This window comes from Eublepharis macularius, chromosome 2 (assembly GCF_028583425.1).
Source record: "Eublepharis macularius isolate TG4126 chromosome 2, MPM_Emac_v1.0, whole genome shotgun sequence".
Lineage (NCBI taxonomy): Eukaryota > Metazoa > Chordata > Lepidosauria > Squamata > Eublepharidae > Eublepharis > Eublepharis macularius.
The window spans coordinates 125,140,586-125,165,193 of record NC_072791.1 but is presented as its reverse complement, the minus strand read 5'-3'; the positions used below and the strand labels follow the sequence as shown (position 1 = coordinate 125,165,193).

At 38.3% G+C, this 24,608-nt stretch overlaps 1 protein-coding gene across 5 annotated transcripts in view; it reads left to right on the top strand.

Annotated features, from left to right (window-relative positions):
* RRAS2 (RAS related 2) overlaps window positions 1-23,709 on the top strand; it is a 48,477-nt gene extending 24,768 nt beyond the window's left edge. The window contains exons 2-7 of one of the 5 annotated variants that reach the window (XM_054972638.1): window positions 12,182-12,216; window positions 16,343-16,430; window positions 17,329-17,431; window positions 19,308-19,416; window positions 21,258-21,376; window positions 22,486-23,709. In XM_054972638.1, coding sequence (XP_054828613.1) covers window positions 17,364-17,431; window positions 19,308-19,416; window positions 21,258-21,376; window positions 22,486-22,573 — 384 coding nt within the window. In that variant the 5' untranslated portion in view covers window positions 12,182-12,216; window positions 16,343-16,430; window positions 17,329-17,363 and the 3' untranslated portion in view covers window positions 22,574-23,709. Of the gene's footprint in view, window positions 1-12,181; window positions 12,221-14,032; window positions 14,216-16,342; window positions 16,431-17,328; window positions 17,432-19,307; window positions 19,417-21,257; window positions 21,381-22,485 lie in introns of those variants that run through there. The other 4 variants (XM_054972634.1, XM_054972637.1, XM_054972636.1 and 1 more) reach the window with 4 other exon arrangements.
* Window positions 23,710-24,608: the final 899 nt, after the last annotated feature.

Below are 24,608 nucleotides of genomic sequence, written 5' to 3'. Positions count from 1 at the left end.
ACAACAACACAAATGCAGTTACATACTCCTATTCAAGTTAATTTATTTAGGTAATTTTACAAAGATTCAAGTTGGTGTAGCTGATGTATCTTCCCAAGGCTATTTCCCATGGCCAGATGAAAGAGGAAACTCCATCTTCATGGGTTTTCAGAGATGATAGATTAATACCAAAGCTTGCTAGCCTAACATCTATAACCTATGTAGGATGAAGTCCTTCATAATTGGTCTCCTAGCTTGTAAAGAACTTACATAACACAATGAATATATGATGGAGACTCTACATGTGCATGTTACTGTTTTCCACACATTATTAGCTCTAGTCATGTAACATAGACCTCGGTCACTACCCTGCTGATTTCAGAGAGATGAAATGGCTTGACTTGGCTGATCTGGCCATGTGGACCCAAGCAATGATTATCTTGAGACTAGAGTACTTTAATATACTTTACATTCATCTATCCTTAAAAACAACTCCAGTTAATGCAGAAGATCACATCCCAGTTACAGGCGGAATGCACATGTCACACCCACTCTGCAGATGCTCTATTGGTTACTGATCAGTCACCAAGTTCAAGTTTTGGTTATCGTGTACAAAGCCCTGAATGGCCTTGAGCTCACATACCCACAAGAACACTTCTCTTGCTATGCTGTACCGTAGCAACTTTGTTTATCTGAGTAACGCCTTCTAAAGGTACCATCCTCCAAATGAGTAAGATCAGCAGCTGCCTATTCATGTACATTGAATAGGCCGGGAGGGCTCCCACACATGCCATTCTTCAGCCTTTGGAAAACAGTAACATTTGAAAGGGAATTTTAAAGAGAGTAGAAATGTAGTAGAATGGAACAGTCCGACACAAACCATTATAATGGAGTAGGATAGAAATACGTTTCAGTTAGGTATCACCTGCTTTTACTGCATTACTTTGCAACTCCACATTCTGTGTTGTTTATAGTAGACTTTTCCTTAGATAATTTGTTTGCATTGTTCTCTAATCCTGTAATCCTAGTCCTATTGCATGGATCATTGGTTATGCTGACTGATTGCTGTGTTTATATCCTGTAATATACCTTGAATCTCAGTGAGAAAGGCAGACTATAAAGTGAATAAATTGATGTACCTCTACAGACAATACATAGAGGGAGAACAATTTCTGTTTAGAGGGAACTTAACCAAATGTCTTAGCTATATTTGTAGGAAAGAGAAGAGTTTGCAAAGAATTTTTGAATGTTGCAAGCGAATCAGAAGTATGTAATCATGGCCTTCTCATATAACCTCTGCTCTCAGTTTTCTGAAAAATATCTATAGTAGACACCCAAGTAATCTTTTGATTCTGTTGGAATAGAATGGCGCTGGAAGTGCCAGGTGTCATGAAAGTTGGTTTTACACTCTAGTTCCAATCTGAATTGATTTTACTGCCACCTCCTTTTGAGACTTTGAGTTTGTTCCCCATTTCCAAATAGCTTAGCTTCTCTTCTGATAAGCTGAACATTACTCAGTAGCCTGAAACTTATTTTCAGACATATGAATTTCAGACATATGTACTTCAGTACAAAAGGAATAAAATTAATCCTTTACTATACTAAGCCCTTCCCATTAGTGTCTAGACTGGTCTGATGGTGGTAGGAGAAAAGACACTGCAAGAGTCTGCTGAAGCCATCTTCTCTGTTATTTTTAAAAACTGTGCTAGCCTCGAAAACAGCAAGTGCATTATACACAATTCCTGCATCTCTGTCCCTTGGTTTTCTTTTTATAAGATTCCTGGGGCAGAAGTGACTTTGGAACAGTGTTTCCTAGATTTTCTAAGAGTACTAGGTCTATTTGAGACATGCCTTATTTCTAAGGGACATAGTACTATTATAGAATATTGGTAACATTTTTCCATAGGTGATGATCAAGCTGGTTAGTGATAAATAGCTGTGATAAATAGCATTGCTTCATGGTGGCAATATAAATGTAACTTATGATCTCTGTAGAAGAAATATGGCAATACCAAATATTGAATTGTATTCAGACAGGCATTTTAAACATTCCACAGAGATTAACTACAACACTAAGATTACTGAAATACTTGTGCATTTGCCAGCAAGGTTTGTAAAGCAGTAGTACCATAAGAAAGGTGCTACGTCATGGTTTGCTGTATAACTGTAAGCAGATATTACTTCCTGCTTGCTTTGTTGCTTTTAAATGAATAAAGCAGGTGATGAAAATGGTTGCCAGTTACTACTTGTACTCTTAAATGCATACCTGCCTAAAAAGAGGACTGTTTTTAAAATAAAACTTGCTTCAAATTTTAGCTTGTACCTGTCATGTACAACAGTAAAAGGTGAAAAATGTTAACTTACTGCATATTGTGAAAGGTGTAAACTTTGACAGTTCTCAATTTGAAACTTGCTGAGGTTGGGTGTATGCTTTACTTAAATTGTTCTTTGCCCCAGATGCAGAATGGGAACTTGACTTCAGTGCATTCTTTTAAAAAGATATTTTGATGGGACAACTCTGCGGGCTGTGTGTGTATGCATGCATTAAAAATGTCTAAAGAATCCTTATTAAATGGTATAATCCACTGGTAGTTAACTGTCTTAGACAAGTAAAAAGGAAGTGGATTAGCAATAAATGGGCAGTTCTTTTGATGGAGGAAAGTATACAATGGAGTCCCACAAGGATTAGTATTGAGGTTGGTGCAATTTACTTTGTTCCTAAAGGATCTGGAACTTGGGGATGAGCAGTGTAGTGGCCAACTTTGCAGATGACACAAAATTCTTCAAGATGGTGAAAACCAAGGCTAAACTGTGAAGAACTCCAGGAGAATCTCCACAGATTGGATGAGTGGGCAGTAATGTGGCTAATTAAGCTCAGTGTAGGCAAGTGTAAAGTGAGGCAGATTGTAACAAAAAAAAAATCCCAACTTCAGATACATGCTAATGAGGTCTGAATTTGTTGGGACTGAGAGGGAAAGAGACCTTGGGGTCATAGTGGGTAGCTTAATGGAAAAGTCAACCCAGTATGCCATTGCAGTGAAAAAGAAAACTTTCTGAGGATTATTAGGAAAGGGATTAAAAAATAAAACAGCTAATATTATAATGCCCCTGTATAAATCTATGTTGCAGCCTCATTTGGGATACCGTGTGCAGTTTTGATCACTGAATCTTTAAAAAAAAATTGTAGAGTTGACTAAAGTATAGTTGACAGCAACAACGGTGAATAAAGCATTGGAGCACATTTCCTGAGGAAATAACTGAAGACTCTGGGACTACACAGCTTAGAAAAGAGATGACCAAGACTTTCTAAAGTTATGCATGGGGTAGAGACAGGGGGCAGACAACTTTTTCTCTTAAAATGTTAGAACTTGAAGGCATCTAGTGAAGCTGATGGGCAGTAGATTCAGGATGGACAAAAGGAAATACTACTTTATTCAACAAGATAGTTCCAGGTAGGTAGCTGTATTAGTGTGCAGTAGAACAGCAGGATTTCAGTCCAGTGGCATCTTAGAGACAAACAATATTTTTCAGGTATCTGAAGTAGAGAGCTTTGACTCTCAAAAGCTTATACCCTGAAAATATTGTTGGTCTTTCTTTAATAAGCGATTAAAAAGTGGAATTTACTGCCAGAAGATATAGTGATAGCCAAGGCATAGACGGCTTTAAAAGGGGATTAGACAGATTCATGGAACATAGATCTGTCAGTGGCTACTAGTCATGGTGGCTAAAAGGAACCTCCATATTCAGAGGCAGTGAACCTCTGAATGCCTGTGCCAGGAAGGCAGTGTGTCACAGGGCTTCTTCTCTACCACCAGGCTGTTTATGTTCAACAAATTACTGGTATAGATGAACAGGTAGCTTCTATGGATATTTTGAATGAAACACAGAATTGTAAATGTACGCCTCTTCTCCCAATACACATTTGCCCATTTTCTACATAATTAATGCTAAAAGTGAAAGAAAACTCTAAAATGAACTGGGCTTTTGGTTTGGATGTGATAATGGAGGACTGTTAAGTGAAGTAAAGGCATTTGGACCACTCTGCCTGTATCGTTGCCTCAATTTGTTGTTATATGGAGGGAGCCAGGTAAGGTGATCTTCCGTTGCCACAGCTCTTCCTGGCCTTCCTTTCTCCCCTAGAGGAAGGAGAGTTCCACAGGCCATACCAATTGCACAGGGGAGTGAGCTTCATTGCTAGCCAGCATGATATGTGTTTTAGATGCTCTGAGCAGTGCAGACATAATTGATAGGTGATCCCATTCTCCACATGAATTGATCCCTTTATCTGTAACCATCTTTACACTCATTGTAGTGTTTAGTTGAAATGTGATTATGGCTTTTTGTTTCTTATACCTACTTTGTTTCAATAATATGGTTTTCAGTCAGTAGCATGTGTTGTGGAAGCAAGAAATTGTGGTTCTTGCATCAGAATGAGCTTGATTTCTTAGAACTCAAGATCAAATTCATGGTAATTGGTTTCTTTTTTTGGATTAGCCTGAAAGGAGGCAAAGCACTCATTTTATGACACAGCTGATGGTTTAAACTCCAGTAATGTACTTTGAGTTAAAATATCAAAAGCAGCATAGTGACAAAAAAACCCCCACCAGACTTCTGCTGCTGTTTTGCACGTCCTAAATTACATTTGAGGATATTTTCTACCTGAATAGATCTATATTAAATTGTTTTGCACCATTTCACTGTTTTGGAAGCGCTCTACATAGTCTTACTTTGGCTTTTGGAATACTGTGCTTATACTTGAATGCTGCTGTATCTTGAAGATGGTAAAGGGGTTGCTCTGAGAAAGCTCCTGTGAGGAACTGTGAAGCAATCATAATGTGCAAATCTGAAGAATCTGTGAAGCATTCAGAATGTGAGCCATCTGAATGTACAGCATAGAGACCTGAAGAATAAGATATCTTACAAAACAGCTTACTGTTTAAGTTATAAACATATCTGGTTATAAGGGGAATTGGAGAAGGATATACTAGTGATTATAAGAGAGCTTGAATAGAAGATTAAGAGAATGTTTAGTCTCAAAGCCAAAAGGCTGAGAAGTGATAAACTATCTTCAAGATGAGTAAAATGTTGGAAAGAATTGTTTGGTGTAAAATTTGCTGTTGGTTTGAAAAGGATGGAAAATGACTGAACAAGTCTTAAACTGAAACACCTGCTTTTTAATCTTTAAAACCATGAACAAGGTAAGTTAAGTACAGCATTGCAAACAAGTTTACAAGCAAAATCAAAAAGAGTCCAGTAGCACCTTTAAGACTAACCAATTTTATTGTAGCATAAGCTTTTGAGAATCAAGTTCTCTTTGTCAGATGCCTGATACAGAGACTGGTCAAATACAGAAGAGGAGGAGAGAGAAGAGGCAATTAGGGGGAGGAAGGGGGAGGGTGCAACCAAAACATTCCTCTGCTAGTATATGTAAACATCTCCTTTTAGTGTGTGTATCAGTTGGCTTCAAAGGAATTTGCCCTGTTAGTTTGTAGCAGCCAAACAGCTAGACCATCCAATTCCTTTTTTTTTTAATATCTAACATAAAAAACTACAAAAGACTACAAAAGTATAAGGGGGAGAGAAAAAAAAAGGAAAGGGGGAAGAGCAACATATAAACAACAAACGCTACACTACATGTCTTGTATTCCCTTCATGCTGCAATTTTTCTTAAAAGTTAACTTTCTAATATGCTATCAGATTGGTAGATTTTATACAATACAGACTATATTCAGGATCAGGTTTTCTTCCCCCCCCTGCGCCTCGGTCTCAGTTCTCTCTGCGCAGCTGGAGCAGCTGCGCCCGCTCTCTCCTCCCCCCCACTTTCCCCTTCAGACTTTGAACTTTCTTCCTGCTGGAACTCCTGATGGTTGAGCAAAAAGTCTGTCAGCTGCGCTTCCGATGTAATCTTGTAGGTTTGATCCTTATATCTAAACCAGACGCCTTCTGGAAACAACCATTTATATTTTACATCACATTTCCTCAAGAAAGCCGCAAGTCCTTTATACTTAAATCTTCTTTTACGAGCCAAGAATAGAACATCCTTCAATATTTTAACCTTGTTGCCCAAATAATCCAAGTCCACATTATATGAATTATATAAGATGGTGTCCCGAGTCTTCTTAGATGAAAAGTCAATAATAATCTCGCGAGGCAGCTGACGCTTCATTACATACTTTGAAGATGTCCGCCGGACTTCCAAGATATCGCTTTTTAACTCTTCTTTAGTTGCCTTTGCGAATGGCGCCAAAAGTCCAGACACCAGATCTTTCAAATTTTCACTTTGCTCCTCTTTTACATTCTGAAGACGCAGTACCATTTGGGCACGGTCCACTTGCAATCCTATTATTTGATTCTCCAAAAGCTTCACTTCCTTACTTGTTGCTTTCATGAGTACTGCGTTCTTGTGTGCAGACTGCTCTGCTCCGGTCGCTGTTTCTTTAATGGTTTTCACTTCGCTTTCCACTGAATCAACCTTTTGCCCCATTTCATTCAGTTTCGCTACAAAGAGCTGCACAGCATCAAAGACTGCTCGTCTCACCATCTCTTCCAAAGTTTCCCCCTTCCCCTGTAACGTCGCCATCACCGATTTACTCATTGCTTGGCTCTGCTTTCTCGTCGCCATCTTAGGGGGGGGCGCCAACTAAGTTTCGAAACTCCGTGAAGGGGAAGAAATCCGCGCCTTCTTAGCTTCAACTCCCACCAATCCTTTGCATACGCTTAGAAATCAGAAGGGATTCGCTTACTTACAGATTTTCACCTTACGTTGGATGGGTTTGAGCTGGGAGCTATAGGTGACAACCAGTGGTGTTCTGTTGTTAGTTCCTTTAGGTTTGTCCTGGAGTAGACTGTTTCTGGGTACTAGTCCCAGCTCAAACCCATCCAACATATCATCAGTGAGCTACAACCCATCCTGGAAAATGATACCTCTCTCTCAGAAGCCCTGGGTGGAAGACCTTTCCTTGCCTACAGACAGCCCCCCAACCTTAAACGACTTCTCACTCACAACCATGAATCGGCCAGCAGAGTCACCAGCACAGGTACCAGGCCCTGCAACAGACCCAGATGCCAGCTCTGCCCCTATATCTACCCAGGGAATACAATTACAGGACCCAATGGCATCAACTACACTGTCTCTGGCTCTTACAGCTGCTCATCCTCCAATCTGATATATGCCCTCATGTGCCAACAATGTCCTTCTGCTCTGTACATTGGACAAACCAGCCAACCTCTACACAAAAGAATAAATGGACACAAATCTGACATTAGAAATGGAAATGTCCAGAAACCAGTGGGAGAACACTTCAATCTACCAGGACATTCCATCAAAGACTTAAAGGTCGCTGTAGTTCAACAGAAACCTTTCAAAAACAAAATCCAACGGGAGGCTGCTGAACTGGAATTCATATGCAAATTTGACTCTGTCAAGCTGGTTCTGAATAGGGACTATGAATGGTTATCACATTACCACAGGTAACAGATTTCCTTTACAGAGGTGGGGTCTGGGGGAGCTCAGTGGCACCTGGCGTGGGCTTTCGGGAACCACAGATCTGTTTGTCAGCTGCATCTGGCAGGGAGAGCTGTGGTTATTGAAGGCCCATACTGCATTGGAATTGGATGGTCTAGCTGTTTGGCTGCTACAAACTAACAGGGAAAACTCCTTTGAAGCCAACTGATACACACACTAAAAGGAGATGTTTACATATACTAGCAGAGGAATGTTTTGATTGCACCTTCCCCCTTCCTCCCCCTAATTGCCTCTTCTCTCTCCTCCTCTTCTGTATTTGACCAGTCTCTGTATCAGACATCTGACGAAGAGAACTTGATTCTCGAAAGCTTATGCTACAATAAAATTGGTTAGTCTTAAAGGTGCTACTGGACTCTTTTTGATTTTGCTACCACAGACTAACACGGCTAACTCCTCTGCAAGTTTACAAGCTACTTTAAAAAAAACAACACCACACTATTGCAAGAAACTCTACCTCTCAGAAAGATAGGAACCATTCTATAAATTCTGGCATGAGGAACTGCATTCTCCTTTAAATCTTTGTAACTGCATGGTCCTTTTATGATTTGATGTTAAGGAAAGGAAGATTTATTACTTACTTATATTATTTACAGTCCACTTTTCTCACTGGGATTCAAAGATTACACAGTGTGAGTCAATACATTCAACAGCTGTGACATTAAATAAGCACTGCATTAGGATATAGGGGTGTGAACCCCCCTCCCCCAAATCTGAGGGGGAAAAATCAGAATTTCCCAAATTGCAAATTGATTCTCGAATTCTGTTTGGGTTATTTCTGAAAAATTCAGCCATTGTTTTCTATGGGAAAATCATTCTGGGAGATATCCAGTGAACTGGAGGGGTCATTTAGCCCAGCTGAAGCAAGGGAATGCCTTGTGCTTGTGTACTGCTTGGTTTTGTTCTGTGGTGTTTCCCCACCATCTGAACTCAGAGTCTGGCTGCTGTGAATGACACTGATTCTGATGGGCTAAGTTGCAACAATGTTGCTTGCTTCAGTTTGGTTTGGGTGGAATGGATGTGATTCTCTGATGTGATGTTGATCCCCTTGTTTCATTTTGGTTCTGGGGGATTCATTCCTGTGCTTCAATTTGCTTCTGTTGAGCTAAGTTGCAACAGTGTCCCTTTAGTTTGGTTTGGGAGGAATGGATGTGATTCTCTGATGTGATGTTGATCCCCCTTCTCTTTGGTTCTGAGGGGATTCCATTCCTGTGCTTCAGTTTGGTCCTATTGGGATTTCTCTGGGATGAGGTCAGCTTGCATTTGGCAGCATGCTTTAGCCATGGCAGCCTTAGCCTAGTGCATTTCTGCAATGGGAATCAGCTTTGACTTTTTTTTCATAGGAAACAAATGAGTAGCTTTGGGGCACCTTGTTCGCAGGCTCATAGAATTGGTCTCAGGGGTTCAATCTTCCTGAAACTTGGGAGGTCTTTAGAGGACAGTCAGGAGTAGTTTCCCTCCAAATTTGGTGAAGTTTGTTGGAAAATGACCCCTGTAGCCCACTGGATATCTCCCAGAATGGTTTTCCCATAGAAAACAATGGCTGAATTTTACTGATTTTCTTTTTGAAAATTCGGTAAAAATTCAGGATACCTGATTTTTGATTCAGAATACCCAGATTTTACTGAATCAGCCAAAGTTCGGTATTTTAATATGAATTCTGAACCAAACTGAACACCCCTACTAAGATATGCAAATTTGCAGAAACTGGAAACAAGCAGAAATTCCATATAGAGCTGAACAATGCTACGACAAGTATAAGCAATTAAATGAGACTTATTAAACTATGCAGAAACTACCCAGTAGGGACATGCTTAGAACAAATGGTATGTAGTAGTATAGTCTACAGTGCAATTTTTGAACTGTTTCCTTACAGAGCCACTCTCCTATTCATGTAAAAAAGCTTTCCTGAATACTTTAATTTTGTGTGGTTTGTGGAAACCCAGAAGAGTTGGTGCCCTCCTAACCTCAGCAGACAGGCCATTCCATAAGGTTGGGGCCACAACAGATAATGTGAGTGTATGGGCAGCTGTTAATTTTGCTCATTTGCAGGGTGGCTCTTGGAGAAAGCCCTCTTCAGATGAATGAAGCTGCTGTGGCAGAGCTTATGGAGAGAGGCAGTCCTGTAGATATGAAGAACCAAGACCACAAAGGGCTTTGTATGTGATAGCCTGGTAACTGATAGGTAATCAATGGATTGATTGCAGAATGGGGGTAATATGTATGCTCTGCCTAGCTCCCTATGATAATTGAGCTGTGGCATTCTGCACCAACTGTAGTCTCCAGGTTGACTTTGAAGGGAGACCTATGTAGAGTGCATTAGTCTCAGTTACTGCAGTGTGGTTCCAGGAGGCCAGATTGGCTGTGTCAAAGTACAGGGTGTATCTTCAGGGCTAGACTGAATTGGAAGAAGTCCTTTTCTGCTGCTGCATTAATTTGCTTCTCTAGCAGCAATGTCAGATCCAGTATAACCCCTAGGCTTTTAACCAAGGCAGCAAGGGTCAACTGAACCCTCAAAACTGGGGAGCACAATGTCCTTCAAGATTTCCACTTTCCCAACCACCATCACTTCTGCCTTGTCCAAGTTCAATATTAGGAGCTATACTTTTCGCGATAAAATATAAACTATATGGAATTACACGTTATTGAAAGTGCAGTAAGAAATTTAATTAGGAATATACACCATCAATATATTTATATGTTGCTTGTCTCCCTAAATATTGGAAGCATGAAAATTAACTGATGTCTTGTTTAAAAAGAAATATATAAAATATTTATCGTTTTCTAAATAGGGCATCAGCTAATATTCATGCTTCTGATATTCAGGGAGACAAGTTGGAGAGAAATATTTATAAACCATGTATTCAAAATTATAGCTATATCTCACTGAAATTTTGAGGAATGAATTTTGGTGATGCTTTATTTACTCTATTTTGTGATACAGGATAAGAATTTTGATTTGTAAATGTCTTTGTGTCCTATTTACGTAATAAAAAATATTAAGTGGCCTGCCTAATAACACAAGTGTGAATTTAGAAGTAAAGGCTTAGGTCAAAGAATGGCACTTCCGTTGGCAGTGGGAGGAACGTGATTTGGGCCCTTTCCCTTGCTTTGGCTGCTGTCCCTTGAAACCCCCCCCCCCGGAACAAAATTTGGAAGGGGGAAGCAGGATGCTTTGAAAGTAGAATAAAAACATCCTGTTGCTCACTCTAAAGCTAGGTTAAAATTTTGGTGGTTCTGGAATTAAAAAAGGCAAAAAATTTGATGACTTTTATCTTTTTACCATGAAATAGTCTTTAATTCAGATGAATATAGAAAAATCATGGCCACAGTTGCATTCTCTGGATTGGCTAACTGATCAAGACAAATGAAATTGTTTTTGCTCATTTATAACATTTTCAGGGCTTTTATAGGTGAATATTTGTCTCATCATTCTTTGTTCTGCATTCTTAATTTAAATTGGGTTTTGCTAGAACTGAAGCTGGAGTTTGTGTTTATCTCCAGGGTTCAACCTGTAAACCTAACAGTCTATTAACATTTTATATTGCCTTAAAAAAACTTTCTGAAGTAATGGTATTCAATCTTCCATAGTTTGCAAACTCATTTTAACAGGCTGTTTTCTTAAGGCAGCTGTAGTTTCAGCAACTAATAACACCTTATTCATTTTATGCTTTCTCCTGCAATTCTCCCTCAGAACAAAGTAGAAGAACACAGAACAAAGACTACCTTCTGACTCTATTTTACCTAATTGATTGGTGCAAGAAAGGATACAATCAGCAGAGGACTTTTTCAAAACAAAGCAAAAAAGCATAACTTCAATAATAATGAGCATACAATTAACACTGTACATCCGTATACTAACATTTTGAAAGAACTGAATAATATGTTCCAAATCCATTATCAGCTGGATATGGGGCTGCTGACAGCCACCGTGAGCTCCCCAATGAGGAAGTGTATTATCTGAACTGAAAGTTTCTCATAGTCACAGTAGGTAGGACTTGGGAATCCCAGATCTCCCACACCTGCCACCAATCACCTGGCTGACGGGGATGGGGGAAAATAGACCTCCTGGGTGTGAGATATAAAGAAAAAGGTGAGTGCCAGGTTCTCCCCCCCCCCCTTTGCTGGGAGGGTAAGGCAACCTGGCAACCCTAGGAGGACTGCCAACATGTTATTAAGGTAATCTTTATAACATTGAAAACACCGAACTCTTTAATAATGTATTATCCGTACAACATTATAATTTATTAATTGTTGCTAAAATTATTTAAAGAAAAAATCTTCAAAAATATTGTATCTGAGAGATTTTTCTGTGCTCCCCCAAATTTACCAGTTTTTCCACTGGAAAGAAGGTCTTAGAAAAAACAGACAATGTCTTCCAAATTTTTCTGTTTTCCTGGGCATTTCTCATCTCTACTAACAATAAAACCATTTAATAAATCCAAGGCACCAAACCAGTTTAGCTTAGGGTAATTTTAAATGAGTTGGTTGATTCCAAATACTCTTTCGTCCTGACTGTAGCACTTGCATTATCCAAGCAACCAGTTTTACAGATTTCATTGCTTCTAACATTCATAGTTCTAACTGGTTGGATTTCCATGTAATTGAATCATGAGACTCCATTGCTATATCTTAAAAAATAGGTGTGATAAAGGTTCTTCTCCTATTTGTGTCTTTCAGGATCAGTAGAGCTGCCATTAAGATTATCTGCCACAGTACGTAAGGCATTTTCTTCACCCTCTAAATTACTAGTTCATTTGAGAAAGAAAGATGGCTGACAGTGCCAGCTTAACGAGAGTTACACCCTTCTCTTTCACCCTTCTAAGTTCATGGAAGCCAGTGGGTTTAGAAAGGTGTAACTCTGAGATAGCAGTGTAAAAGTAGTTACCATATGCTAACTCATGCAAAGTTCTAGACTTCTGTGAGAGGAAAACATTGTTCCTTTCCTCTTTGAAATAGAAATAGATCTCTGCAATTTTTCGATTCTATCAAATTTTCTTTGAGTGTACGAAAAGAACAAGTGCATAGAACTTTTCATGATGAGACAGTGGTGAAAATCTAAAAGTATGGTGGTGGGGAGGTTTCCTTAAGAAATTTTGTAGTTGTTCCAGTGGAGAAATTGGAAATTTTAAATAACAGGGTGGGGCAGGTTCCTATAAAACGTTTTCTTAATTGTAATGAAAAGAAATGCTAATCTTCACTCACTGTATGTTGTAACTATATGCAAAGAATACGTTCATTTCAGACTAATTTTGTTTGCAATTAATACAATGTATGTGTGCAAAAATGTACCTTTAAGGCAGACAAAACTATTACATTTGGATTAATATCCATATCTGCGGAAAATACTGTGACTATATGAATACTGTTTCTAAGATCAAATAATAAACCTCCTTTTAGTTTCTATTTTCAGTTCTCTCTTTAATTTCTCAGACAGCAAAAACTTAAGATGTACGAGTTTTCAGTGAACTCTGTTGTCTTTAGTCTGTTTGCAATTTCTTTGTACTCTTATTATTTGACATATTTATGATAATTTTAAAGTTTTATAGTTGCCAAAGTTGGTAATGCATCTGATGTTAAAGGAATAAAATATTTTAGACTTGATATTTGCATTTTTAAAATCAATGTCTTTCCGTTGAGTTGGAGCAAAATGTTGAAAATCACTGGAAAATGCATATTTATTTTACTTAAAAGATGTATATCTTGCCTTTCAGCCCAATCAGGGCCACCAAAGTAGTTAACAACCAAAACCAACAGAATACACGAACATATACACACAAAAACACCAATTAAAAGCATAGGAGTTATTGAAAGAATGCCAGCTAAAACAAAGAAGTCTTTACACCCTTTCAGAAGACGGTGATAGAAGGGACAGAGGAATATCCCTGAGGAGGGAGATTCATAATCTTGGCACTCCAATGAAAAGGCCCTCTCTAGCAGAAATTTGGTAAGATGGCAAAAATTGTCCTTCTGGATTCGTAGCCATCAGCTGTGATTCATTTGTTTGAGAGTCTTTGTTTTGCATTCTGCTGTTGCTTCTACAATCTGCCAAGAACAAGACTATGTAATGTCTCTCTATCCCTGACATACTCCATAAAGTACCTGAATAATCTAAATGCCATAAATTTATCTGAGCATCTTGTGGAAGCTGTATAGAATTGTGTGTGTTGGGGGGGGGGGATGTCAAACTAGAACTTTATTCTTAAATTTAGCAAAGTGCTTGACTTTTTAAAAAAGTTTGTAACATGAATTGGTTATGTGTGTGGCAACCAGCCATTTCAGGAAAGTCCCTATTAACAACTTCTAATTTTGTGAATAATCCAGCATCTGTTCTGAGAGGTTTAGGCCTAACAGCTCTGTTTTTAAATGACTCATCAGTACTTACTAACTACAACAAAATCACACAAATAAAGCTAAAAAGGCTTCATAGTCTCTTCCTGAGCATGAGCTAAAACTATCACGGTTAAATAACTGTTCTCCACAGGCAAGCAACCTTGAAATTACTGTACCCATTTCTTTTCCGTCCCCCAGATCTAACCTGTTGCCAATTCTTGCTACTTCTTCCATGATCCCTGCCATGTGTTTAATGGTTTTCACAGTGGAAGAAGATACTCTTCTTTCCCAGATGTTTCAGGCCGTATATTATTAGCTTTTGTGATCACCTCCATGGTATCCCTTACTGAGAGATGGCTGTTGAATAACTGGCATTTCCAGGTATGCGTTCATGAGCTTTATGTTCATGAGACAGGTAATTTTATCCCTTGCATTCAAACCTGGTTTTGATGTAGGAGCCTGTAGGCTTATTTTAGAGGGGTAAAATCTGCTGCTTATATTTAGAAGCAGTGCTGGTGCTGGCCTTGGACAACTTCAGATTTGAAACCAAACATTCTGTAATGCAGTTCATTTTCATGACACATTTTAAAAAAATATAGTTAGAAAAATAATTACTCCCCTGACCTTCTCAAGAGCTGTTGGCGCAAGACCTAGAAGCCTGAAGCTAACAGAAATAGCAAAGGAGACAAATGTAATCCTCTGAACTAGAGTTCAGTTTTCACACTGGATGGGGAATGGAGAGAGAAGTGAGGATTCTGAAATCTACCTCTTGAAACCCCATGGTATGCCCCACTTCATGACAAAGCTAGTCTTTCTCCAAACAGAGCTTGAAAAGTATGAGTAGGTTTTATAGCACTTGAAGTTTTGTCAGTATATCTATGAATGTATTAAACAACTTGCTGTGGCACTCTGTTTGAATAGTGAACTAGATGATATAAATTTCACTTATCCTTCCTATAGAATTTGTAATGATGTGTTTTAAAAAAGGGAAAGGACATTGTAAGACATGCTCTCCCCTCACAAGTTTAATATTGAATGCATCCCCATTAAGCATCACATTCCCATTTAGCATCTTGTGCTAAATGTGATTTCCTTACCACAGAATCTGAAAGGATAGTAGCTTCTTCCTACCTGGCAAAATGAGATGCTTCAGATTAATGTCCTCACTGTAGAACAAAGTTGTAGGGGTGTGCACTTAGGGTTTCCGATTTGGATAAAATACCCAAATTGGATCCTATTTGTAAAGATTTGGGATTCCCGAATTGGGGCCAGCATGGTGGCCCCACTTCGGAAATCCTGAATCAAAGCTTCCCCGAAGCATTCGGGTTGCTTCGGGAAGCTTCGGTTTGGTGTAGTGGTTAAGAGTGTGGGTAAGTCAGTTGGCAGGGGGGTGCTGGGAGAAAACCCAAGCCCCTGAATCACTTTGGAATGTTCCAAATCTTTACGGAGCATTCCAAAGTGATTCAAATACCCGAATGGGTATTTCCTAATATTTTTCCTGCTTCAGGTTTACCCAAATATTTTCGGGGTGTACACCCCTACAGAGTTGCATAAAAACACTGTCTTACTGATAATTGTTTAAAGATATGAGAGATGAGTAAATCTAATATAACATGGATACAAAGTTAAAAATCTAGCCCAGTGGTTAACATCTGGCTATAATGGCATCTTTATTTGTATTCTTATCCTTTTAATCCAAGGCTGTCTGCCACAACAGCTGTTCCAAGAATGAGGGAAGTATCCTGGTTGCTTTCTGGCTACATCCAGGAAATCATTTGAGTACATTTAAGTCCTTGTGATCCATTTTTATTGCAATATTTAAATGTACAGCCTCTCTGCTATGAAAATGTTCTCATTTAACTTGATTGAATATGCCAAAACTTAGCATCTGTTGTTAAAGCCAAACCCCGTAAATCAACACAAAATAAATACAAAATTCTTACAATGTTCAAGTTGTTCTGTTATGGTTTAGCTCAGGTACCATTGTTGTGATGCCAGGGCACTACTGACTGATGTGAAAGAGGGCAGTGCAGTGTAGGAGAGTGTGCTCTGTGCAAGCCATTACAGGTATAAAAACGGTGAAAAGACATGGGGTATCTTGTCCTTGGTATGCTGCTATCCTCTGAACTAGGCTAGTTAAAGCTTTTGTACTGTCCGCAAAGATGGAAGAAACACATGAATAACAATAGCTTTGTTCAAATGAAATGAAGGAATGCAGTCTGAAATAGAATGTGTAGAGCCCTTTACAGGCACTACACTTGACCACTCATGGGGAGAATGTGCTACACATGCTACATCCTCCCAATACATGCCATACATACCATTCTGTTTGAAAGTGGCAATGTGTATATTTTGTTCTCAGTATGCATGTAACAGGACCTCATGTTAACATCATGTTAAGTGTGTGTATATGCTTCTGGGAAACTATTGGTTTGTACACAAACAATCTGTGTGACTAAGGGTTGTATATGTGAAGTGGTTCTGAAAATTCCCTCCTTCTCTCTGCAGTCCTACTTTGTTACTGACTATGATCCAACAATTGAAGATTCCTACACAAAACAATGTGTGATAGATGAGAGAGCAGCAAGACTAGACAGTAAGTGAAGCAGTTTTTCCTCTTTCATATCCTTCCCAAGAAGCTGAAAGTGGTATGCACGAGTAAGGGGATCTTATTTTGCTACAGTTGCCTGTTCCCTATACCATCCTGGAAGGAGGGAGGGACCCAGTACTTACCTTTTTCTCCTAGAACTTGTGCTCTCAGCGCTTGCACGATGACATCACTTCTGGGAAGTGATGTTCTCATGCTGGCAGCACTTCACACTGGGCAAATTCAGCCCATTTGGGGCCAAAATTGGCTCCAGTGAAGCATGGAAGCATGCTTGTGGCTGGCGCGACAATATCACTTTGGGAAGTGACATTGTCACGCCCTGCCAGGAGTGAAGCCAGTGTGTGCTTTCCCAGGTTGCCTGTTAGTGGTGGGCAATAGCCAGGAGTGTGGGGTTACAGCAACCTCCCAGTGGGAAGCCTATATTTTGTCCTCATGACATGTGAGGTGGGTCAGACTGAATTAGAGTTACCGGCCCAGGGTTGCCCAGTACCCATAGGGCAGTTTTGAGTATTGGTCTCCTCAATAGAAGTCTAATAGGTATTTAACTCTGGCTTTCTCTCTGGCTCATTATAAAATTTCCATTGGTGACATTTTTTTGCATTTTTAAGCATTCTTTAATGTTTTGAAAAACTGTATGTAGGCTTGTCCTCCTTGAAAGTGAATCTGTGGCATGTTTCACATGAAGATATTTGTAGACTAATAGTTTTTAATGATAAACTTTCGACTGTATTTCTTTCCACTTGCATTTAAAACCTTTCTTTTTGGCTTGTTTCCAAAATACATTGCAGAGAATGGTGGGGAAATGTTTCAGCAAATAAACAGCTACCCTTCTCATCATACTTCACCTCAGAAAAGTAAGGAAAGTTAATTTTTCAATGTTTATTAGTCCTAGATACAGCAGGCCAGGAAGAATTTGGAGCTATGCGGGAGCAGTACATGAGGACGGGAGAAGGCTTTCTGCTGGTGTTCTCCGTCACAGACAGAGGAAGGTAAGCTATGAACAAGTGGAATATGTTCCAGTATCTTACAATGCTTTTGTGCAGGGATAATGGCTAGTAAGCTAACAGCTGTCATTAGTAATGTATTTGATAATGGCTTTCAGAACCATAAAGTAAATCTCTGATTGCGTGGTTTTTTTGATCCTGTCTAGTCCTGCCTTCTCAAAAAGGCTTTCGCTGGTCAGGGAATGCAAACTATTCCCCATGCTGCATGGCAAGCAATTTCGGAAACTGAAAGGGAGCTGTAAAAGCATGGGATACTGCATGGGAACAGCTGCCAAACATTCTACTGAGCCATCGCAAGCTCTTAAACATATCTCAAAGTAGCTTTTTGCATTGTCTCTGTGTTTAAGGCTCTGTATCTAGTTCTTATTAATTACTATGCCCAGTACTTTTAAGCTGATACAGTTCTTAAGTATGGATTGGGAAGCCAAGCTGGGGCTGAACTTGAACAGTTGAATAGTACCATCCACATTTAGAACATAATTCTTTCTTACGATCTTTGAGGCATATCCCATTGTGGTGCATTGCATCTTTCCTGTCCCCTTTGATGATAGGTACTCAGCCAGTGATTAAAAAAGAAAATGACTACACTGTTTAAGGTACGCTACTGTGAATCTTTCCAGATTTTAAATGAAATCTGATGAAGAGAACTGTGGTTCTCAAAAGCTTATGCTACAGTAAAGTTGGTTAGTCTTAAAGGCGCTACTGGACTCTTTGCCATTTTGCTACTACAGAGTAACACGGCTAACTCCTCTGGATGGATGACGCCAGTATGTAAATCTTTTTGTGGGCCTGGAAACTTTCCCTACTCTTATAATTTTTTGTCCGGTGCTCATATTGTTATATCTGCAATTGTACAGTATTCCATGGCCATGTCACACCTTTCACCATCAATTGTGCAATGCTTTACCTACTAGTAGTCAAATCAGATAAAATGATCAAGACACAAAAATAAGTAGTGTAATGTCAGGCTGGGTTTTAGGAAGATTTGCTGGCCTTATTTGTAAGATTTTGATGGTTATTGGTAGTTTTTGGAATCTAAGGAAGTAACTGGCTGCTTAGAAAGCAGATTCCATAAGAACCAGCTGGATTCTTCAAGCCTTTCTCTGATCAAAGGCTGAGCTTTAAGTAGTTCCCATTCTTGGTTTCTCCAATGTTAAAAGAAGGAACTAGCTACTTTTTCTAGTACCAGGCTGTGCTCTGATAACTGCAATCAGTGGTTACAAAACAAGCTGGACAAATTAATGTGGTAAAGCCATAGCCCAAAAGCACACATATTTATGTTGTATTATAGCATTGAAGAGAAGGAGCAGAACCCACAAAGACTCCAAAAACTTTATTAACTTAAACAAAAATTTATCCAGAATTGTAACTCAGCATCAACACTTAAAAGAGAAAATAAAGCCACACAATCATATTTTCCCTCAAAATTCAAATTTTGGGAGTACCTAGAATTCAGAGCTATAGACAGTGTGAACAGTAGTTTCTTTACACTATTACAAAGAAGAGAAATGAAGGACTAAGCACTGAAAATCATAGGAAGTGTGTCCCATGTTTTCTCAAGCATTCCTTCCTTCATTTTCACATCTCTTTCTGTATTATTTACTGGTTGTAGTGGGAGGGGAAGCAGAGAGATTCAGTCCCCATTGTCAAAAAATGCCAAGTGTGATGTTCACAAAGCTTAAAGTACTGCCTGTTCGGACTGTATTCTGTTTCAAATGTGGTTTTTATCTCTTGCTTAAGGGTACCGGAGGAATGGTACTGGAATGATTTCCATCTATCGTAAATATAATTACGTTATTCCAAAGGTGTTGGTTTATGGATTGAGTTCTTATCTTTTGTTGTTGTTGTTGTTGTTCTCCAGTTTTGAAGAAATCTATAAATTTCAAAGGCAGATTCTTAGAGTGAAAGATCGTGATGAATTCCCTATGATTCTTGTTGGAAATAAAGCTGATTTGGACCACCAAAGACAGGTGAAACTTTAGCAATCATATAATTGTATAGGGGTAGGAATTTTTATTATACTGATTTCTTTCATCAAACTTATCTCATGGAAGCTCTTGCCATAATCATCTGGATTTGGCAGCAGGTATACTGTCCATATTAATACACTGGGTTAAACCATTTTAATGGATTATCTCAATTGCATGATGCCTGGATACCATTATTTGTGTGTTGATGCTCTCTGGTAATGAAAACAATCCTTTGGCCATCAGAGTGCCATGTCTTCAAGGGATAGCTGCCAAAAAGAAAGTGTCTTTAACTGAAATCTATTAGCAGATGCAAATTCTTTGTGACATAGGAAATAAGCCTTCCTAAACTATTGTAGCATTTTTATTAGATTAATCAGCTTCTGAGTAAATGCTATAAGAATGTGTCCCTGGCCAAAATCTAATCTCCTATAAGCCTGGAACAGTGGTCCATTACATCATTATAAAAGCATGCTTTCCCCACCATTAGCCATACCAACAATATCACTTTAGAGAGTGCTTGAAGGACATGATACAGTTAATAGCACTCTGTAGCACTCTGTTCTAGTAAAAGTAGGTTTTTTTGTTTTAAGCACAAGAAACCATTCTTATGAGCAAGTAAGCATTATTTGATTTACTGTCAGAATAGCTTGTAATATCCAAACACTTGATCTATTTAGCACTTTAAATTACTTGTTAAGAGTTGGGAAGCTGTTAAGGCTGTTTCATAATCCACTGTATGCCCATGCTGAACAATATCTTTCTACCATGCTTTGCATTGTTAAAGCAGGTTGATTCTTTATGGTAAACAGCCGGCTGTAACAACATGGAGGACAAATTCATGTAATTTAAGGAGATTTGGCTTAGTTTTGAGGTACTATTCAGTGCAGTATATTCATGAGCTGTACTTAGAAATAATCAAAGGCCAACCAGTCCTAAGCACACTGTCTCTTCCTGTTTTTATTTTTTTCTTTATACAAGTAAAGAACTTGTATAAGAACTTTATACAAGTAAAGAAGAAATTAAATTGGCTGTTGGTATTGAAGGAATTGCATCATGGGATACATTCATTTGAAATCACCATAGCTGCGATTTTTGTGAAAGATGATTCCTCAATATTAACATCTAGGCTAGAAATCCTGTGGGCCTGGGGATGTTGGGTTGGTTCCCTTACTAGTGCATCCTGGTACTTGGTAAGGTTATTTCTGCCTGTCAATATGGTCAGTGCTAAATGGTGTAAACTTAAAATACTTTTTAATTTTTACTTTATTTACCTCCTTTCTCACTGATACTCAAGGTAGATTACACAATATAAAACAAAATCATCAGAGACCATAAAGTGCCCCATAAAAATATAATAGAATTAGGATTGCAAAAATTAGAAAATGGCCCAAAAAAGTGTATGACATAATATCATAAACAAACCAGAAAAACAGAATTACAAGAGAAAATGTCATTATGGTGCTATTTTTGAAACTTTAATGACTTTGGCATAGAAAAAATGTCTTTCATGATTTAGTAGGTCAACATTTCCCAGTTGTTTGCTGGTTAAACTCTTATAATAGGGCTTGCATTATTCTTTAGCACTGAGGCATTATGCTTCCTGCCCTGAGAACCAACATGTGCTCATAGCATTTCTTTGCATCATTGATCTACAGACAAATTGGACACTTGGCCTCATCAGTCTGTGTTTTTATTTCTTGCTTTGGGCTCCAGTGGAATAGAAATGCTTTTTAAAAGATATGTGGAGAAATCCACTGTTGATAATGGAAATCAGTGGGCAGAATTGCAATGTACTGTGCTATTTTCCACTGATTCTTCATCCTGTCTCTTCTTGTTTTCAGGTAACACAAGAGGAAGGGCAGCAACTAGCAAGACAGCTTAAAGTGACATATATGGAAGCATCAGCAAAAATACGACTAAATGTAGATCAAGCATTTCATGAACTTGTCAGAGTCATAAGGTAAGACTTGTATTATCCATAAATGAAAATGCATTTTTAGAAAACCCTGATGCTTTCCTTAAAATTGGTGTCAAATTTGCTTTGGATTAGGTAGATACTTTAAAACAATGGTTTGGGCAGATAGTTCCCTGATTTTGTCATACCAGAAGAACGAAATGTAGCTGAATCTACACCTACAACTTCCTTCTTCTTCTTGAACCAGGTTGACTCATTAACTAAAATGTTGTGCTAATTTGGTTAAACTCACCTGTAGTTCACATAGAAAAGCAACTCTTCATATGACTCTGCATATGTTAGAGCTGAATCCTTGTTCATGGAGTTTTTCCTTTGATTTTTCTGTATCCCGGAAGTTCTTAAATGTTCTAACAAGGCATAAAACCACTTGTCATGCCTTTTTATTTTTTAAAAAAGTTCATGTACTGCAAATGTAGCCATCTTCACAGTGCTGTCTCTTAGTGTTGTCACAGGAAGTCATTTGATAATTATGATAGTCTTCATTGCTAATGTTGCCAAGAGTCCTAGCATGAACATTCCCATAATAGAGTCAGTATAGATAATGAATTAGAGAGGTACAGCTGTAATACTGTTCCTAAATGGGATCTTGTCCCACTATTGTTCTGATGTTTTTTTAATACATATATTCCAAAAGATACTTACTCGATGCACTGTGCTTTTCCAAGGTGAGCTCTACTTCTGTTTACAAACAAGGATTCATTTCCATGGAAGCATGAGCAAGTAGCACTTTGATGTTCTATAAGTTAGAATGAGATATTCCAGGTATTGCCAACAAATTCTCCCAAATGAATTAATTGCACCTCTGAAAGCATCAGTTTGGCTTAAACTATAGACACCAAAATGTTCATTTTTATCCACTTTGATTCTTTTACCTAATTGTGCTTAATGCAGTAATATTTTACAGATCAGCACTGCAGCTCCATAGACTTTTGAAATTGCCTGTGATTAAACCTTGTAATTAACAAAAATTGGTCACTAGAAGGCTTTTTTTAACAAATAATTTTGGTCAATGGAGCACTAAACCGAGTGTCTAGTGTCTGAGAATGTGCTGAACTAGAACCTAAACTTAATGTGTAGTATTGTGTTTTTCATAGGAAATTTCAAGAACAAGAATGCCCTCCTTCCCCAGAGCCAACAAGGAAGGAAAAGGACAAGAAAGGATGCCATTGTGTCATCTTCTAAGAAACCTCTAAGCCAAGCTATCAACTGCCAGATCAATGAATTCTTTCCACCTGTGTTTCTATGTCTCCCTTGATGTCTTGTCTAGCCTTTTATGTGCGTGTTGTATAAATGGTCACCAAAATAGCCTTAGTCTACACGAAACGGACTGGCCCAGTCCTAGAAGACAACCTGGTCATCTCAGGGCAGATGTCAGGCGCTAAGGCTTCTTTTAAACCTTAATTTTTCTTCCCTTAAAGAAGCTTGCACCTTGTGGAGTTTTATTCACAATGGAGTTAAAATAGTCTTAGAACAAGGTATTGAAGTCAAGCTTAAAAGTTGATGTATGAGTATTTTTCCCACTTGTAATGCCTTTTGTTCATCATACTCGAGGAAGTCCTATAATCAAAATATAGAGTATTTTTTTAAAAAGTGGGTTTGGAGGTTTACCCTTTGATTAGGTTAAACTTCAAAATTCAGCTTGCCTTACAGGAAGCCAATACACTGAATTTCATTGTCAGTAAAGTTTTATTTCAGTTCTTGTTTATGCTGCAGCTTTTTTCAGTGGTCAGCAGTCTACTGTATTTATTTTATGGCTCCAGTAACTGCTACAGGATTATTACTGCAACTATATGGCCAAATACCTGGACTCATTCTGGACTTGGGCATTTCAGTTAGAAGATTTTACATCATGGGTTTGGAATAGAATTGTTTGTCTTCCTTTTGTATTTCCAGGTAAGCAATTTGAGAAAATTAAACCTGTAGCTGTTTGTTTTCGTGTAATGTAAAAAGATGAATTTGCTCTTTTCATTGTCAGATGATTAAATGTTTTTTGCTATATACTTTTATACATTATTTTCTTATCAAACTAGTTAACAAGTATTTTTATATGTTTGTAAGCAAATATGCTTTCATGGCATAACTTGTGTATATGTAAAGATGAGTATTTAATTCTCACAGTTCACATTTAACGGACAAAATTAATGCAGAATTTGCAGAACTGTGGGTAGAACCTCTTTTCTGTTCCATTTGAATCCAGCAACAGCCAGTCTTGTGGCTGCCCAGTGTCTCTGTTCAAACTGTCATGTTTTTGAAATGGCCTTCCATATCCTTTATAAAAGATTGATCGTTATGTGACTATTAAACTACAGACTTTTGAATGTTTGGTTCAATTGTAGATGGATGTTTGACTTAATTACATAGACTGTGGCTAAACAATTATTTGAGATTTTTCTGTGAAATGAAATAACTAAGTGGTATTTTTGCTGTGAGCCTCTACTGAAAGTGTAGAACAGTTCTATACAATTCAGTTATGAAACATGCCCTTGTATCAGGTTCTAGAATTAAAAGTGATATGGTTATTATGAAAATGTTAAAAGGATTGCCTTTTTTAAAAGCAGTCAATCAGTAGTGGGTGGGGAGAAGAGCAGATCCATGTCTGAAATTGCAAATAAACAGTACTAATACTTAAGTTTTCAGGCTATATTCTCTTGGAAGTTGGAGGATCAAAGCATAGCAAACTTACCTGGCCTAAAACAAATTTTTTTTTTACTTGTACAATTAAAACTCTAGTTTAAATATAGATAACATTTAAATGGTTCATCATGATACTACTATCCTTGACTTAAGGGACATAACATGCGTAAGTGTAACTTCTCCTTGTATGGGTTCTATGGGGCTTAGGAAGCAACTTTTACACAAATTTAAGTTAAGAAGAGAATTTTTTTAAAACCTTTTAACAATTAATACAACTATTTTTTTATTTAACTAAACTCCTAAGTGCAACCATACAGAAACTTTAAACGAACAATGTCTTTGAAAAGGGTAAACAGTTCAACTTCTCTGATTCCACCAAATGACAGAGTCCTTTTTCACTACCCTTCCAATTCAAAGCAACTGTAGCCCAGGCTTTGGTCCCCTTTTGGGGGGATTACAGCCCTTATTCAAGATGATAAGAGCATATTAATCATTCAGCACCGCAGCAACCAGCTTCTTCCTCAGCTGCCTGGCTCTAGCTACTGACTCCGCCCTACTGGGCCAAACCAATTACCTCATAGGG